This window comes from Pelobates fuscus, chromosome 3 (assembly GCF_036172605.1).
Source record: "Pelobates fuscus isolate aPelFus1 chromosome 3, aPelFus1.pri, whole genome shotgun sequence".
Lineage (NCBI taxonomy): Eukaryota > Metazoa > Chordata > Amphibia > Anura > Pelobatidae > Pelobates > Pelobates fuscus.
The window spans coordinates 256,553,780-256,570,924 of NC_086319.1; the positions used below are offsets into that span (position 1 = coordinate 256,553,780).

At 44.6% G+C, this 17,145-nt stretch overlaps 1 protein-coding gene across 4 annotated transcripts in view; it reads right to left on the reverse strand.

Annotated features, from left to right (window-relative positions):
* Positions 1–476: 476 nt before the first annotated feature.
* The window catches only part of SBF1 (SET binding factor 1), a 136,822-nt gene continuing 120,153 nt past the window's right edge, over positions 477–17,145 (reverse strand). For all 4 annotated transcript variants that reach the window (XM_063448367.1, XM_063448365.1, XM_063448366.1 and 1 more), the window contains 3 exons: positions 2,996–3,083; positions 2,500–2,631; positions 477–2,363 (listed from right to left, as the gene is read on the reverse strand). In XM_063448367.1, coding sequence (XP_063304437.1) covers positions 2,265–2,363; positions 2,500–2,631; positions 2,996–3,083 — 319 coding nt within the window. In that variant the 3' untranslated portion in view covers positions 477–2,264. The remainder of the gene's footprint in view (positions 2,364–2,499; positions 2,632–2,995; positions 3,084–17,145) is intronic.

Below are 17,145 nucleotides of genomic sequence, written 5' to 3' on the forward strand. Positions count from 1 at the left end.
ATACAAATAAAAATTGAAACCCGAATGGGAGAAAATAACTAACAATTTGCATCACATTAAATCTTCCCTCTTAATCAGAGCATCACATTGACCATTTTTTAAATAAACATTGGGTTATTTCAGGTTGTGAAGAATGGAAATTTATGGCATCTATCATCAGTGTTTATGGACATGTACCCTTACATTTTAAACCGTTTTTTTTTTTTGTTTTTTTTAGGATGCATTAAATTTGTCAAATTGTAAGTTTGTGTGTATGTATGTATGTATACTGCATAAAATCAAAGATTGGTATAAAGTTTCACTTTTTAAATCGAATGTTTAAATCAAACTATAGTCCAAAAGAAAATGGTGCGGACATTGTTCTATTTTTTATGACCATAAAGTCATTTGACAACCTACAACAATGTTATATATACAACAATGATATATATATATATATATATATATATATATATATATATATATAACATTGTTGTAGGTTGTCAAATGACTTTATGGTCATAAAAAATAGAACAATGTCCGCACCATTTTCTTTTGGACTATAGTTTGATTTAAACATTCGATTTAAAAAGTGAAACTTTATACCAATCTTTGATTTTATGCAGGGGTATTGGAACATGTGCAAAAACAATATGCTCTATTTTCTCTTTTGTAAGATAAGGATTACACTTGTTGCTTTATCACAACAGGAGTAATCTGTGCAAGTTAACCAGCCCTCTGGCAGTGACAAGATTACAAGACTCCCCAATTTGTTCCTTTTTCTATCACAGTCCTCTTCAGCCTTGTGCTGCTTTGGGAGACTTCTCTATATACATCAATATACAGTAGTAATAATAATTATAATAATAATTGAATGAAGTACAATAACCAGAGTTAAAATACGGTTAGCAATTTAACACGTTTTCTGTTAATTGCTTATGTTCAAGAGAACATAAGGTGTCAGTATAGCTGCATTACAACCATAATGTATGCCAACCAAACTGCAGTATGGATCATACAGGGGACTGTGAGTGGGTGAGACATGCTGTGATTCTTTTTTTTAATCTTCAAAATGATGCTGACAGGTTTAGCCAAAAATTTATTAAAAGTCTCTATTCCTTGAGATTCTGCTGCTTAATATATTACTTTTGTTACAATATGATTTTATGTAAGGATCTCCCCACATCAGTACAGTGTATCTGTTGGTGAGGTGCTACGTGAGCAAAATCCTATGACAAGGAGAAAATAAAATCTATAGTGGTTTTCACCTGTTTTATCTCAAAAAGTACTGACATATCTTTTTTTCTTCCTACATCAAGCACAAGAAGACTAGAAAGTCCTCCAATAGGAATCAATGTGCTTTTTGCCCATTGATGGTGCAGTTCTAACAACTGTCCATCAGCCATGTCTTCTCCACAGAATGTCAGAACACCAGTGTTTTACAACAATGGGACAAACACATCTAATTGGATTCTCACAGCCAAAGTTGATAGGGTTTCCTTTCACTGCATTGATTCCTGTCTTGGCCTACCAGGATTCTGTAAATATTTCTGTACCCTGATCTGATATAGCTATATGTCTGTAACTCTCTTTGCCTCTCACTCACTGGGTAAGTATGATTGAAAAGCCTCACATTATAAAATAATTTAAAAATCTTCACAGAAACGAGAAAAAAAAAAAAATAATAAAAAAAAAAAAATCTGACACTCGTATTTAAAAGAAGGTAACCAGAAGGCAGAACGTAGTTAAGGATCTCAAAGGTGGTCACATCGGTCCTCACGTGGGGTTGCTCTGTACAAGCAGCGATGTAAATGTGCATGACAATGTTCAGGGAGTTTGACATTTGGAGGAGAGACTCCCATTTACCCAAAACTGACCACAGGATCCACCCCCATTCACTGGCTTACTGTTGACAAAATTTACTATGGTCTTTTTTTTTTTTTTTTTTATATAAACTCTGCAGGTGTTCTGCCTTTTGTGTGCAATTTCCTCCAGAACAGTTTCCTGAATCCCTTTTTCAGTTGATTGGGAGTTATTTTCCTTCATCTGTTGCTGAGGGATAGATGCATTTAGCAGCTCACGCTACAGGCATACTTGTGATGTCCACCTGTTTCACATGAAGATACAAAGGGTTTTATGCGATGTCCGGCGGTTTCAGCTCCACACATGATCTGGGTCACTTCTGCCAGCCACTTAATTAGGAGACCCTGCCAATGGCTGCTATGTAGTGCCCCAGTATATGCTCTCTGGGTGACTGTCAGATGTGGGGACCTGCATCTACCAACTCACGCATCTGACAAACAGCTCTGGATTCGGTCAATCCATTGCTGTGCTAATAGAGGGTCTGTTGCACAAAAATTGTACACTCTCCGGGTCGTCTTCAACTGTTGAGAGAGTGAAAAAAAAAAATTATTAAGAGAAAAGGAGACACTAGAAAAAAATTGTAAAGAGAAATGGAGATACTAGTGGTATAACAAATTCCTTCCAGTAACAATGTAGTAAACAGCATAAAATACTCACATCAAAAAATGCTCTTTCATCCACAGTTTTAGGAGCACCCAGAGTCTGAGTTCCTGGAGTTATGGCCTCCACTTCGGCCAAGTCAATCTCTCCTTTACATTCAGTATCTGTGCGACTCTCATAGTATCGTAACTAATTGAAAGACAAGAGAGAATACGCCATGTAAAGAGAATACGCCATGAGCAAGACAAGAGCTAAAGACAGAACACTTAAAAAAAAAAAAAAAAAAAAAAGACGTACAAAGCAGTAAAGTCTCATCATGATTCATGTGATGCTTATCTCAACTAATTAAAGTGGTCTAAAGTAGCAATAATTATGAGTAATGAAGTGGTGAGCAAAACTAGATAGTTGGCAAGTGTGACAGTGCTTTGACATAAGCTATGGTACAGTTAGGAAATCACAAAAGTTGTCATAAGGGAAATGGGGCTAGTCTAATGCAGACAAAAAGCCATGGGCATACTCTGCAACAGAGTATCAACCAGAAAGAATTAATCACCTGGTGTTTTGTCTTATCCAACACAAACCAACGAGGCTTCCAGGGCTTCATAAAGGCGCCTCTCTTATATAAGGTGCCTTCATAAGATCTGCAAGGACAAAGAATAGATGAGATTATTTTATGAAGGCATGGCCGTTGCAATTATTACCAGCTAATGTAAGGAAATTAATGCAAGTATACTTAGTGCCCCAGTATAAGTCAAAGTTAAGCTACATTACAGCATTTGTGCATTATAATATTTGGAGTGAAATACATACTAAAAAGGGAGAAAATAACCATAAAGCAGCAAAAGTAAAGTCAATGCTGACACATGTGTAAGCATTAGTGATGTCGCGAACATAAAATTTTCCGTTCGCAAACGGCGAACGCGAACTTCCGCAAATGTTCGCGAACGGGCGAACCGCCATAGACTTCAATAGGCAGGCGAATTTTAAAACCCACAGGGACTCTTTCTGGCCACAATAGTGATGGAAAAGTTGTTTCAAGGGGACTAACACCTGGACTGTGGCATGCCGGAGGGGGATCCATGGCAAAACTCCCATGGAAAATTCCATAGTTGATGCAGAGTCTGGTTTTAATCCATAAAGGGCATAAATCACCTAACATTCCTAAATTGTTTGGAATAACGTGCTTTAAAACATCAGGTATGATGTTGTATCGATCAGGTAGTGTAAGGGTTACGCCCGCTTCACAGTGACATACCAAACTCCCCGTTTAACGCACCGCAAACAGTCCATTTGCACAACCGCAAACTCCCCATTTGCACAAGGTTGGATACCAAGCTAGCCATGTCACGTTCCTTGTCCTCACTGATGTCATTGAAGGTCTCTTCCTCCACCCAGCCACGTACAACACCAAGGGTCCCCGAAAGGTGACAACAAGCCCCCTGGGACGCCTGCTGTGTTTGGTCTTCCACCTCCTCAAAGCCACCTTCCTCCTCTGACTCCTCTTCTTCAGACTCCTCTCTCTGCATTGCCTCTCTCTGCGTTATTATAAGGTGTGTTAAGTAGTACTATTCTTATCAGTTTAATCCCTGTTACGTCCCCTATGAGGGGACGTGTATATGGCATCGATTTTAGGAACCAGGAGATGGAAAAAGATGCTTGGTTGGTCCTCCTACTTCAAATTTGGGGCACTGCGCGTGTAATCTAAAGTGCCACCAGATAGGAGTGAAACATAGAATGTGACGGCAGATAAGAACCATTCGGCCCATCTAGTCTGCCCAGTTTTCTAAATACTTTCATTAGTCCCTGGCCTTATCTTATAGTTAGGATAGCCTTATGCCTATTCCACGCATGATTAAACCCCTTTACTGTGTTAACCTCTACCACTTCAGCTGGAAGGCTATTCCATGCATCCACTACCCTCTCAGTAAAGTAATACTTCCTGATATTATTTTTAAACCTTTGTCCCTCTAATTTAAGACTATGTCCTCTTGTTGTGGTAGTTTTTCTTCTTTTAAATATAGTCTCCTCCTTTACTGTGTTGATTCCCTTTATGTATTTAAATGTTTCTATCATATCCCCCCTGTCTCGTCTTTCCTCCAAGCTATACATGTTAAGATCCTTTAACCTTTCCTGGTAAGTGTTATCCTGCAATCCATGAACCAGTTTAGTAGCCCTTCTTTGAACTCTCTCTAAGGTATCAATATCCTTCTGAAGATAGGGTCTCCAGTACTGTGTACAGTACTCCAAGTGAGGTCTCACCAGTGTTCTGTACAATGGCATGAGCACTTCCCTCTTTCTACTGCTAATACCTCTCCCTATACAACCAAGCATTCTGCTAGCATTTCCTGCTGCTCTATTACATTGTCTGCCTACCTTTAAGTCATCAGAAATAATCACCCCTAAATCCCTTTCCTCGGATGTTGAGGTTAGGACTATCAAATACCACCCTGATCTATAATTTTAGTTACCCAATCAAAAAAATCAATAAGATTAGTTTGGCATGATCTCCCTGAAGTAACCCCATGTTGTCTCTGATCTTGAAATCCATGTGTTTTTAGATGTTCAACAATCCTATCCTTTAACATGGTTTCCATCACTTTCCCCACTACTGAAGTAAGGCTTACTGGCCTATAGTTGCCCGACTCCTCCCCATTACCTTTCTTGTGAATGGGCACAACATTCGCTAACTTCCAATCTTCTGGGACTACTCCTGTTATCAATGATTGGTTAAATAAATCTGTTAATGGTTTTGCTAGTACACCACTAAGCTCTTTTAATAGCTTTGGGTGTATTTCATCAGGTCCCATTGACTTATTTGTCTTTACTTTTGACAGTTGAAATAGAACCTCTTCCTCTGTAAACTCATGACTCATTTATCCTTTTTCTTAACTGAGGTCCCCCTTTCCTTCATTTTCATCTGTAAATACCGAACAAAAATATTCATTGAGGCAGTCAGCTAGACCTTTATCCTCATCTACATACCTTCCTTCTTTTGTTTTTAATCTAACTAATCCTTGTTTTACTTTTCTTTTCTCATTTATGTATCTAAAAAAAGTTTTGTCCCCCTTTTTTACTGACTGTGCTATTTTCTCTTCTGTGTGTGATTTGGAAGCTCTTATAACTTGCTTAGCCTCTTTCTGCCTAATCTTATAGGTCATTCTGTCTTCCTCACTCTGGGTTTTTTTATAATTACTAAATGCTAACTTTTTGTTTTTTACTATTTTGGCCACATCTGCGGAGTACCACAGTGGTTTCTTGAATTTTTTGCTTTTACTGACAAGCCTAATGCAATTTTCTGTTGCCTTCAGTAGTGCAACTTTTAAATAATCCCATTTCTTTTGGACTCCATTTAAATTGCTCCAGTCTGATAATGACTCCTTTACACATATTCTAATTTTAGAAAAGTCTGTTTTTCTAAAGTATAAAACTTTTGTTTTTGTGTGGTGTGACTCAGTCACTGTTCTTATATTAAACCACACTGACTGATGATCACTGGATCCTAAACTTTCACCTACAGTAATATCTGATACCAAATCTCAATTTGTTAACACTAAATCTAGTATGGCCTCTTTACGAGTTGGCTCCTCAACGACTTGTTTTAGAGACAATCCCAGTATGGAGTTTAGAATATGTGTGCTCCTGGCACAAGTAGCTATTTTTGTTTTCCAATTCACATCAGGAAGATTAAAGTCACCCATGATGATAACTTCCCCCTTCATTGTCATTTTAGCTATTTCTTTAACTAGTAGATTATCTAACTCTTCAATTTGTCCTGGGGGCCTATAAATCACACCTACACGAGTCACTGTGTGATTACCAAATTCTAACGTAACCCAAACGGACTCTATGTTCACCTCACTAACCTTTATTAGGCTAGATTTTATGCTATCCTTTACATACAGGGCCACCCCTCCCCCTTTCTTGCCTTCCCTGTCTTTTCTATATAAAGAGTACCCTGGTATTGCTATGTCCCAGTCATTTTTCTCATTATACCATGTCTCAGTAACAGCGACTAAATCTACACTATCAGTTGCCATTATTGCCACAAGTTCATGGATCTTATTCCCTAAACTGCGAGCATTTGTAGACATGACTCTAAGCTTATCATTTTTTAACACACTTGCTACAGGCACCTTCTGTCCTTGTTTTGAGGGACAATTGGATTGATGTTTTATCACCCTTTTGCCCCCCCCTCCTAGTTTAAAAACATCCTAGCAAAACCTCTGAACTGCTCACTGAGAACATTTGTTCCCTTTTGAGAAAGATGCAAACCATCTTTTTTGTACAGTTTATTTCCATTCCAAACAGAGCTACCATGAGCAATAAAGCCAAATCCTTGCTCCGACACCATTCACCAAGCCACAAGTTAAAGTCCCTAATACGCATCCGCCTGTCGTTCTGAGTGTTATGCACAGGCAGAACTACAGAGAATGACAGTGTGGAAGCAACCTGCCGTATATCATTGGCAAAAACACTAAAAACTTCCTTAACCTCTGAAACCTCATTGCAAGCCAAGTCATTTGTCCCTAAATGGACAAGTACATCCAATTCCCCTTCCTGCTTTGCTTGCTTAACAATATTACAGATACGTCTCCTGTCTCTGTGAGCAGTAGCTCCGGGAAGACACCTCACAAGACCACCATTGTCCATCTCCACACCTCTTATGATGGAATCCCCCAACAACAACTGCTTTCTATTAGGCCTCACCATAGTCTTCAAGCCTCTCTGCACAACACCACTAGACTCAGTGCCTCTCTGCAACAACACCACTAGCCTCAGTGCCTCTCTGCACAACACCACTAGCCTCAGTGCCTCTCTGCACAACACCACTAGCCTCAGTGCCTCTCTGCACAACACCACTAGCCTCAGTGCCTCTCTGCACAACACCACTAGCCTCAGTGCCTCTCTGCACAACACCACTAGCCTCAGTGCCTCTCTGCACAACACCACTAGCCTCAGTGCCTCTCTGCAGGGCTGCCATCAGAAATTTTGGGGCCCCTGACAAAGCACAAGGTCTGGGCCCCCCCCTCTCGGGCCCGCCCACGCCCTACCTAGTCCGCTGACCATGATGCAGGACTGAATGTGGTGTGTATAGTGGAAGTGAATTAGAATGTGTGTAATGGATGTAGTGTTTGTGTGTATTAGATACTGTTTGTGCAGTGAATGCAGAGTGTGTGTTTGTGTAGCAGATGCAGTGTGTATAGTGAACGCAGAGTGTGTTTGAGTAGTGGATGTAGTGTGTGTACAGTGATGTAGTGTGTGTTTGTGTAGTGGATGTAGTGTTTGTATGTACTAGATGAAATGTGTTTAGTGGATGCAGTGTCTGTAGTGGATGTAGTGTGTGTATTAGACGCAGTGTCTGTGTATAGTGAATGCAGAGTGTTTCAATTTGTGGTGGATGTAGTGTGTGTACTGTGAATACAGGATGTTTGTGTAGTGGATGCTGTGTGTACAGTTAATGCAGAGTGTGTGTCAGTATAGTGAATCCAGAGTGTGTGCATAGTTTAGTGAATACAGAGTGTGTGTTAGTGTGTAATGAATGCAGAGTGTGTCAGTGTAATGAATGTAGTGTGTGTGTGTGTGTTAGTGCAGTGAATGCAGAGTGTGTGTAAATGTGTAGTGAATGCAGTGTGTGTAAATGTGTAGTGAATGCAGAGAGTGTGTAAATGTGTATTGAATGCAGAGAGTGTGTTAATGTGTAGTGAATGCAGAGAGTGTTAATGTGTAGTGAATGCAGAGAGTGTGTTAATGTGTAGTGAATGCAGAGAGTGTGTTAATGTGTAGTGAATGCAGAGAGTGTGTTAATGTGTAGTGAATGCAGAGAGTGTGTTAATGTGTAGTGAATGCAGAGAGTGTGTTAATGTGTAGTGAATGCAGAGAGTGTGTTAATGTGTAGTGAATGCAGAGAGTGTGTTAATGTGTAGTGAATGCAGAGAGTGTGTTAATGTGTAGTGAATGCAGAGAGTGTGTTAATGTGTAGTGAATGCAGAGAGTGTGTTAATGTGTAGTGAATGCAGAGAATGTGTTAGTGTGTAGCGGATGCAGAGTGTGTGTTAGTGTAGTGAATGCAGTGTGTTAATGTGTAGTGAATGCAGAGGATGTGTTAGTGTGTAGCGGAAGCAGAGTGTGTGTTAGTGTAGTGAATGCAGAGTGTTAATGTGTAGTGAATGCAGAGAGTGTTTGAGTAGTGGATGTAGTGTGTGTACAGTGATGTAGTGTGTGTTTGTGTAGTGGATGTAGTGTTTGTATGTACTAGATGAAATGTGTTTAGTGGATGCAGTGTCTGTAGTGGATGTAGTGTGTGTATTAGACACAGTGTCTGTGTATAGTGAATGCAGAGTGTTTCAATTTGTGGTGGATGTAGTGCGTGTACTGTGAATACAGGATGTTTGTGTAGTGGATGCTGTGTGTACAGTTGATGCAGAGTGTATGTTAGTGTAGTGAATGCAGAGTGTGTGTTAGTATAGTGAATGCAGAGTGTGTGCATAGTTTAGTGAATGCAGAGTGTGTGTTAGTGTGTAGCGGATGCAGAGTGTGTGTTAGTGTAGTGAATGCAGAGAGTGTGTTAGTGTGTAGTGAATGCAGAGTGTGTGTTAGTGTAGTGAATGCAGAGTGTGTTAATGTGTAGCGAATGCAGAGTGTGTGTCAGTATAGTGGATGTGGTGAGTGTGTTAGTGTGTAGTGTATGCAGAGTGCATGTTGTATTAGTGAATGCAGTGTGTGTATTGTATTAGTGTATGCAGTGTGTGTGTTGTGTCAGTGTATGCAGAGTGTGTGTTGTGTTAGTGTATGCAGTGTGTGTTGTGTTAGTGTATGCAGAGTGTGTGTTGTGTTAGTGTATGCAGAGTGTGTGTTGTGTTAGTGTATGCAGTGTGTGTGTTGTGTCAGTGTATGCAGAGTGTGTGTTGTGTTAGTGTATGCAGTGTGTGTTGTGTTAGTGTATGCAGAGTGTGTGTTGTGTTAGTGTATGCAGAGTGTGTGTTGTGTTAGTGTATGCAGTGTGTGTTGTGTCAGTGTATGCAGTGTGTGTTGTGTCAGTGTATGCAGTGTGTGTTGTGTCAGTGTATGCAGTGTGTGTTGTGTCAGTGTATGCAGTGTGTGTGTTGTGTCAGTGTATGTAGTGTGTGTGTGTGTTGTGTCAGTGTATGCAGTGTGTTTGTTGTGTTAGTGTGTGTGTGTGTTATGTTAGTGTGTGTGTGTGTTATGTCAGTGTATGTTGTGTCAGTGTATGCAGTGTGTGTGTTGTGTCAGTGTATATTGTGTCAGTGTATGCAGTGTGTGTGTTGTGTCAGTGTATATTGTGTCAGTGTATGCAGTGTGTGTGTTGTGTCAGTGTATGTTGTGTCAGTGTGTGTTGTGTCAGTGTGTATGTAGTGTGTGTATATGTTGTGTCAGTGTATGTAGTGTGTGTGTTGTGTCAGTGTGTGTTGTGTCAGTGTGTGTGTGTGTAGTGTGTGTGTGTGTTGTGTCAGTGTGTGTTGTGTCAGTGTGTGTTGTGTCAGTGTGTGTTGTGTCAGTGTGTGTTGTGTTGTGTATGTAGTGTGTGTTGTGTATGTAGTGTGTGTTGTGTCAGTGTGTGTTGTGTCAGTGTGTGTTGTGTCAGTGTGTGTTGTGTCAGTGTGTGTTGTGTCAGTGTGTGTTGTGTCAGTGTGTGTTGTGTCAGTGTGTGTTGTGTCAGTGTGTGTTGTGTCAGTGTGTGTTGTGTCAGTGTGTGTTGTGTCAGTGTGTGTTGTGTCAGTGTGTGTTGTGTCAGTGTGTGTTGTGTCAGTGTGTGTTGTGTCAGTGTGTGTTGTGTCAGTGTGTGTTGTGTCAGTGTGTGTTGTGTCAGTGTATGTTGTGTCAGTGTATGTTGTGTCAGTGTATGTTGTGTCAGTGTATGTAGTGTGTGTAGTGTGTGTGTGTTGTGTCAGTGTGTGTTGTGTCAGTGTATGTAGTGTGTGTTGTGTCAGTGTATGTTGTGACAGTGTGTGTTGTGACAGTGTATGTAGTGTGTGTTGTGTCAGTGTATGTTGTGACAGTGTGTGTTGTGACAGTGTGTATTGTGTCAGTGTATGTTGTGTCAGTGTGTGTAGTGTCAGTGTGTGTTGTGTCAGTGTGTGTTGTGTCAGTGTGTGTAGTGTGTGTGTGTTGTGTCAGTGTATGTTGTGTCAGTGTATGTAGTGTGTGTGTTGTGTCAGTGTATGTAGTGTGTGTGTTGTGTCAGTGTATGTTGTGTCAGTGTGTGTTGTGTCAGTGTGTGTTGTGTCAGTGTATGTAGTGTGTGTGTGTTGTGTCAGTGTATGTAGTGTGTGTGTGTTGTGTCAGTGTATGTAGTGTGTGTGTATTGTGTCAGTGTATGTTGTGTCAGTGTGTGTTGTGTCAGTGTGTGTTGTGTCAGTGTGTGTTGTGTCAGTGTGTGTTGTGTCAGTGTGTGTTGTGTCAGTGTGTGTTGTGTCAGTGTGTGTTGTGTCAGTGTGTGTTGTGTCAGTGTGTGTTGTGTCAGTGTGTGTTGTGTCAGTGTATGTATTGTATGTGTTGTGTCAGTGTATGTTGTGTCAGTGTATGTAGTGTGTGTGTGTGTGTGTAAATGTGCAATCTGGGGGAGGGGGAGGGGGAGGAAGGGGCTTTTTAACATAATAATAAAAAAAAACAAAAAAAAAACTGTTGCTCCCCCCTCCCTGCTTACCTGTGTCCAGGGTGGGGGGGGAGATTCTATGATCCCTGGTGGTCCGGTGGGGGCCCCCTGGCTTCCCTGTTACCGCAGAGGGGGCCCAGGCAGCACACAGCCTCTTCTCTCCTCTGTTCCAATAACTCTTGCGAGACCCGCGGAGTGTTGCCATGGCAACCGGGTCTCGCGAGAGTTATTAGCAGAGAGGAGAAGAGGAGAACAGGAAGTGTGCTGCCTGGGCCCCCTCTGCGGTAACAGGGAGCCGGGGGCCCGGGGCTGCACACATAGATAGCGATATTCGCTATCTATGTGTGCAGAGAGGGAAAGTGGGGCCCAGGACTGCCGCTCGCGAGAGTTATTAGCAGAGAGGAGAAGAGGAGAACAGGAAGTGTGCTGCCTGGGCCCCCTCTGCGGTAACAGGGAGCCGGGGGCCCGGGGCTGCACACATAGATAGCGATATTCGCTATCTATGTGTGCAGAGAGGGAAAGTGGGGCCCAGGACTGCCAGAGCAGTCCGGGCCCCCCAGGGCCGCCGGGCCCGTGACAACCGTCATGGTTGTCACCCCCTGATGGCGGCCTTGCCTCTCTGCACAACACCACTAGCCTCAGTGCCTCTCTGCACAACACCACTAGCCTCAGTGCCTCTCTGCACAACACCACTAGCCTCAGTGCCTCTCTGCACAACACCACTAGCCTCAGTGCCTCTCTGCACAACACCACTAGCCTCAGTGCCTCTCTGCACAACACCACTAGCCTCAGTGCCTCTCTGCACAACACCACTAGCCTCAGTGCCTCTCTGCACAACACCACTAGCCTCAGTGCCTCTCTGCACAACACCACTAGCCTCAGTGCCTCTCTGCACAACACCACTAGCCTCAGTGCCTCTCTGCACAACACCACTAGCCTCAGTGCCTCTCTGCACAACACCACTAGCCTCAGTGCCTCTCTCCACAACACCACTAGCCTTAAGGCCTCTCTCCACAACACCACTAGCCTCAGTGCCTCTCTCCACAACACCACTAGCCTCAGTGCCTCTCTCCACAACACCACTAGCCTCAGTGCCTCTCTGCACAACACCACTAGCCTCAGTGCCTCTCTGCACAACACCACTAGCCTCAGTGCCTCTCTCCACAACACCACTAGCCTTAAGGCCTCTCTTCACAACACCACTAGCCTCAGTGCCTCTCTCCACAACACCACTAGCCTCAGTGCCTCTCTCCACAACACCACTAGCCTCAGTGCCTCTCTCCACAACACCACTAGCCTCAGTGCCTCTCTGCACAACACCACTAGCCTCAGTGCCTCTCTGCACAACACCACTAGCCTCAGTGCCTCTCTGCACAACACCACTAGCCTCAGTGCCTCTCTGCACAACACCACTAGCCTCAGTGCCTCTCTGCACAACACCACTAGCCTCAGTGCCTCTCTGCACAACACCACTAGCCTCAGTGCCTCTCTGCACAACACCACTAGCCTCAGTGCCTCTCTGCACAACACCACTAGCCTCAGTGCCTCTCTGCACAACACCACTAGCCTCAGTGCCTCTCTCCACAACACCACTAGCCTCAGTGCCTCTCTGCACAACACCACTAGCCTCAGTGCCTCTCTGCACAACACCACTAGCCTCAGTGCCTCTCTCCACAACACAACTAGCCTCAGTGCCTCTCTCCACAACACCACTAGCCTTAAGGCCTCTCTTCGCAACACCACTAGCCTTAAGGCCTCTCTTCGCAACACCACTAGCCTTAAGGCCTCTCTTCGCAACACCACTAGCCTTAAGGCCTCTCTTCGCAACACCACTAGCCTTAAGGCCTCTCTTCACAACACCACTAGCCTCAGTGCCTCTCTCCACAACACCACTAGCCTCAGTGCCTCTCTGCACAACACCACTAGCCTCAGTGCCTCTCTCCACAACACCACTAGCCTTAAGGCCTCTCTTCACAACACCACTAGCCTCAGTGCCTCTCTCCACAACACCACTAGCCTTAAGGCCTCTCTTCACAACACCACTAGCCTTAAGGCCTCTCTTCACAACACCACTAGCCTCAGTGCCTCTCTTCACAACACCACTAGCCTCAGTGCCTCTCTCCACAACACAACTAGCCTCAGTGCCTCTCTCCACAACACCACTAGCCTAAGTGCCTCTCTGCACAACACCACTAGCCTCAGTGCCTCTCTCCACAACACCACTAGTCTTAAGGCCTCTCTTCACAACACCACTAGCCTTAAGGCCTCTCTTCACAACACCACTAGCCTCAGTGCCTCTCTCCACAACACAACTAGCCTCAGTGCCTCTCTCCACAGCACCACTAGCCTAAGTGCCTCTCTGCACAACACCACTAGCCTCAGTGCCTCTCTCCACAACACCACTAGTCTTAAGGCCTCTCTTCACAACACCACTAGCCTTAAGGCCTCTCTTCACAACACCATTAGCCTCAGTGCCTCTCTCCACAACACCACTAGCCTCAGTGCCTCTCTGCACAACACCACTAGCCTCAGTGCCTCTCTGCACAACACCACTAGCCTCAGTGCCTCTCTGCACAACACCACTAGCCTCAGTGCCTCTCTCCAAACACCACTAGCCTCAGTGCCTCTCTCCAAACACCACTAGCCTCAGTGCCTATCTCCACAACACCACTAGCCTCAGTGCCTCTCTCCACAACACCACTAGCCTCAGTGCCTCTCTCCACAACACCACTAGCCTCAGTGCCTCTCTCCACAACACCACTAGCCTCAGTGCCTCTCTCCACAACACCACTAGCCTCAGTGCCTCTCTCCACAACACCACTAGCCTCAGTGCCTCTCTCCACAACACCAATAGCCTCAGTGCCTCTCTCCACAACACCAATAGCCTCAGTGCCTCTCTCCACAACACCACTAGCCTCAGTGCCTCTCTCCACAACACCACTAGCCTCAGTGCCTCTCTCCACAACACCACTAGCCTCAGTGCCTCTCTCCACAACACCACTAGCCTCAGTGCCTCTCTGCACAACACCACTAGCCTCAGTGCCTCTCTGCACAACACCACTAGCCTCAGTGCCTCTCTGCACAACACCACTAGCCTCAGTGCCTCTCTGCACAACACCACTAGCCTCAGTGCCTCTCTCCACAACACCACTAGCCTCAGTGCCTCTCTCCACAACACCACTAGCCTCAGTGCCTCTCTGCACAACACCACTAGCCTCAGTGCCTCTCTGCACAACACCACTAGCCTCAGTGCCTCTCTGCACAACACCACTAGCCTCAGTGCCTCTCTGCACAACACCACTAGCCTCAGTGCCTCTCTGCACAACACCACTAGCCTCAGTGCCTCTCTGCACAACACCACTAGCCTCAGTGCCTCTCTGCACAACACCACTAGCCTCAGTGCCTCTCTGCACAACACCACTAGCCTCAGTGCCTCTCTGCACAACACCACTAGCCTCAGTGCCTCTCTGCACAACACCACTAGCCTCAGTGCCTCTCTCCACAACACCACTAGCCTCAGTGCCTCTCCACAACACCACTAGCCTCAGTGCCTCTCTCCACAACACCACTAGCCTCAGTGCCTCTCTCCACAACACCACTAGCCTCAGTGCCTCTCTCCACAACACCACTAGCCTCAGTGCCTCTCTCCACAACACCACTAGCCTCAGTGCCTCTCTGCACAACACCACTAGCCTCAGTGCCTCTCTCCACAACACCACTAGCCTCAGTGCCTCTCTCCACAACACCACTAGCCTCAGTGCCTCTCTCCACAACACCACTAGCCTCAGTGCCTCTCTGCACAACACCACTAGCCTCAGTGCCTCTCTCCACAACACCACTAGCCTCAGTGCCTCTCTGCACAACACCACTAGCCTTAAGGCCTCTCTGCACAACACCACTAGCCTTAAGGCCTCTCTGCACAACACCACTAGCCTTAAGGCCTCTCTTCACAACACCACTAGCCTTAAGGCCTCTCTTCACAACACCACTAGCCTTAAGGCCTCTCTTCACAACACCACTAGCCTTAAGGCCTCTCTTCACAACACCACTAGCCTTAAGGCCTCTCTTCACAACACCACTAGCCTCAGTGCCTCTCTGCACAACACCACTAGCCTCAGCGCCTCTCTGCACAACACCACTAGCCTCAGCGCCTCTCTGCACAACACCACTAGCCTCAGCGCCTCTCTGCACAACACCACTAGCCTCAGTGCCTCTCTGCACAACACCACTAGCCTCAGTGCCTCTCTGCACAACACCACTAGCCTCAGTGCCTCTCTCCAGGACACCACTACACTCTGAAAGTGCAGAAAATGAATTATGTAGAGCAACAGACTGTGCAATATGCTTTTTTTATCCACAACTCCAAGTCTACCAGATCCTACAGTAATCCATCTGCCATTCCTAGTATGTCTCTGCGGCAGTGGCTTTCCAGCCTGAGTTTGTTTACCAGATAATTTACAAATCTCAGACTTCAAAAATACAATCTCCTGCTGCAAGATAGAGAACTGTCTACAGATTAGACAACAACCAAACCTCCAAAAAGTGGAACGTGAAACAAATGCAAAGCAACTATTACACTGAACTAAGTCTGCCATTCCAATTAGGTGAATAATTTAAATCAAACAAACCTTCACTTTTTATTTATCCTCCTGAATACCTCAGATTACCTCCAGTTTATCTCCAGAATATCTCCAACCACACACACACTTAGAAGCAACACTCACATGAAGCAACCAAGCTATATTAGCCAAGCTAATGACAACAACCCTTATATACTCCTAAAATCACCTCCCACTAGGAATGTTTAACACCTGGGTAGGCCTCTGCTTATTAGCAAACAATAGCTAATTTAAACAGCAATCAATAGCAAGTAGCTACCTAATCAAATCAAATGCCTTATAATTACCAACAGGAAATCAAACCTTGTGCAATCAGTAACCTTTTCCTACAGATGAATCTTACCTGTAACAGTAAAAAAGAAAACTCTTAGCACAACTCTTAGACAGTTGAAGCTTCTGTAAAACTCTCCAGAATATCTCCAACCACACACACACTTAGAAGCAACACTTAGATGAAGCAACCAAGCTATATTAGCCAAGCTAATGAGTGGTGTGTTAAGTAGTACTTTTCCTATCAGTTTAATCCCTGTTACGTCCCCTATGAGGGGACGTGTATATGGCATCGATTTTAGGAACAAGGAGATGGAAAAAGATGCTTGGTTGGTCCTCCTACTTCAAATTTAGGGCACTGCGCGTGCAATCTAATGTGCCACCAGATAGGAGTGGTGTGTTAAGTAGTACTATTCTTATCAGTTTAATCCCAATGTCACGACTACTAGTGTGGTCCAGCACGCAGAAACTATGTAAACATATACATAGGCAAGAAAAGGAAAATAAAAGGACAGAGCGTAAACCGGACCTTAGAATGGCCGGACTAATACGCTAGAGACAGAGAATGGTCAAAGGGAAAGCCGAGGTCAAGAAAGCCAGAAAATACACAATACCGTTTACACAAGCCAAGTCAGGGAAACCAGAATTCAGAATAACCAGGGAAAAGCCAAGATCAGGATACCAGGAAATCAGATTCACAATGATAAAGCACTCTCAGGAAACCAGGAACAGGAAACCACGACAGGGCAAAGTACTGGGGTGAGCTAGGGATTTAAATATCACGCGGCGGGCCGGCAGCCGCGACACCCAGTTATGTCCCCCTCATCAGGCCTTTTTTTAGTCGAATGTATCGCCCACTGTCAGTCCCTTCGGGATCCATCCCTCATTCATTTTAATAAAGGTGAGGTAATCTAGACTTTTTTGACCTAGGCGACTTCTCTTCTCAGTAACAATACCTCCTGCTGCACTGAAGGTCCTTTCTGACAGGAAACTTAAAGCAGGGCAGGCCAGAAGACCTATCGCAAATTGGGATAGCTCAGGCCACAGGTCAAGCCTGCACACTCAGTAGTCAAGGGGTTCATCGCTCCTCAGCGTGTCGATATCTGCAGTTAAGGCGAGGAAGTCTGCTACCTGTTGGTCGAGTCGTTCTCTGAGGGTGGACCCCGAAGGGCTGTGGCGATGCGTAGGACTTAAAAAGCT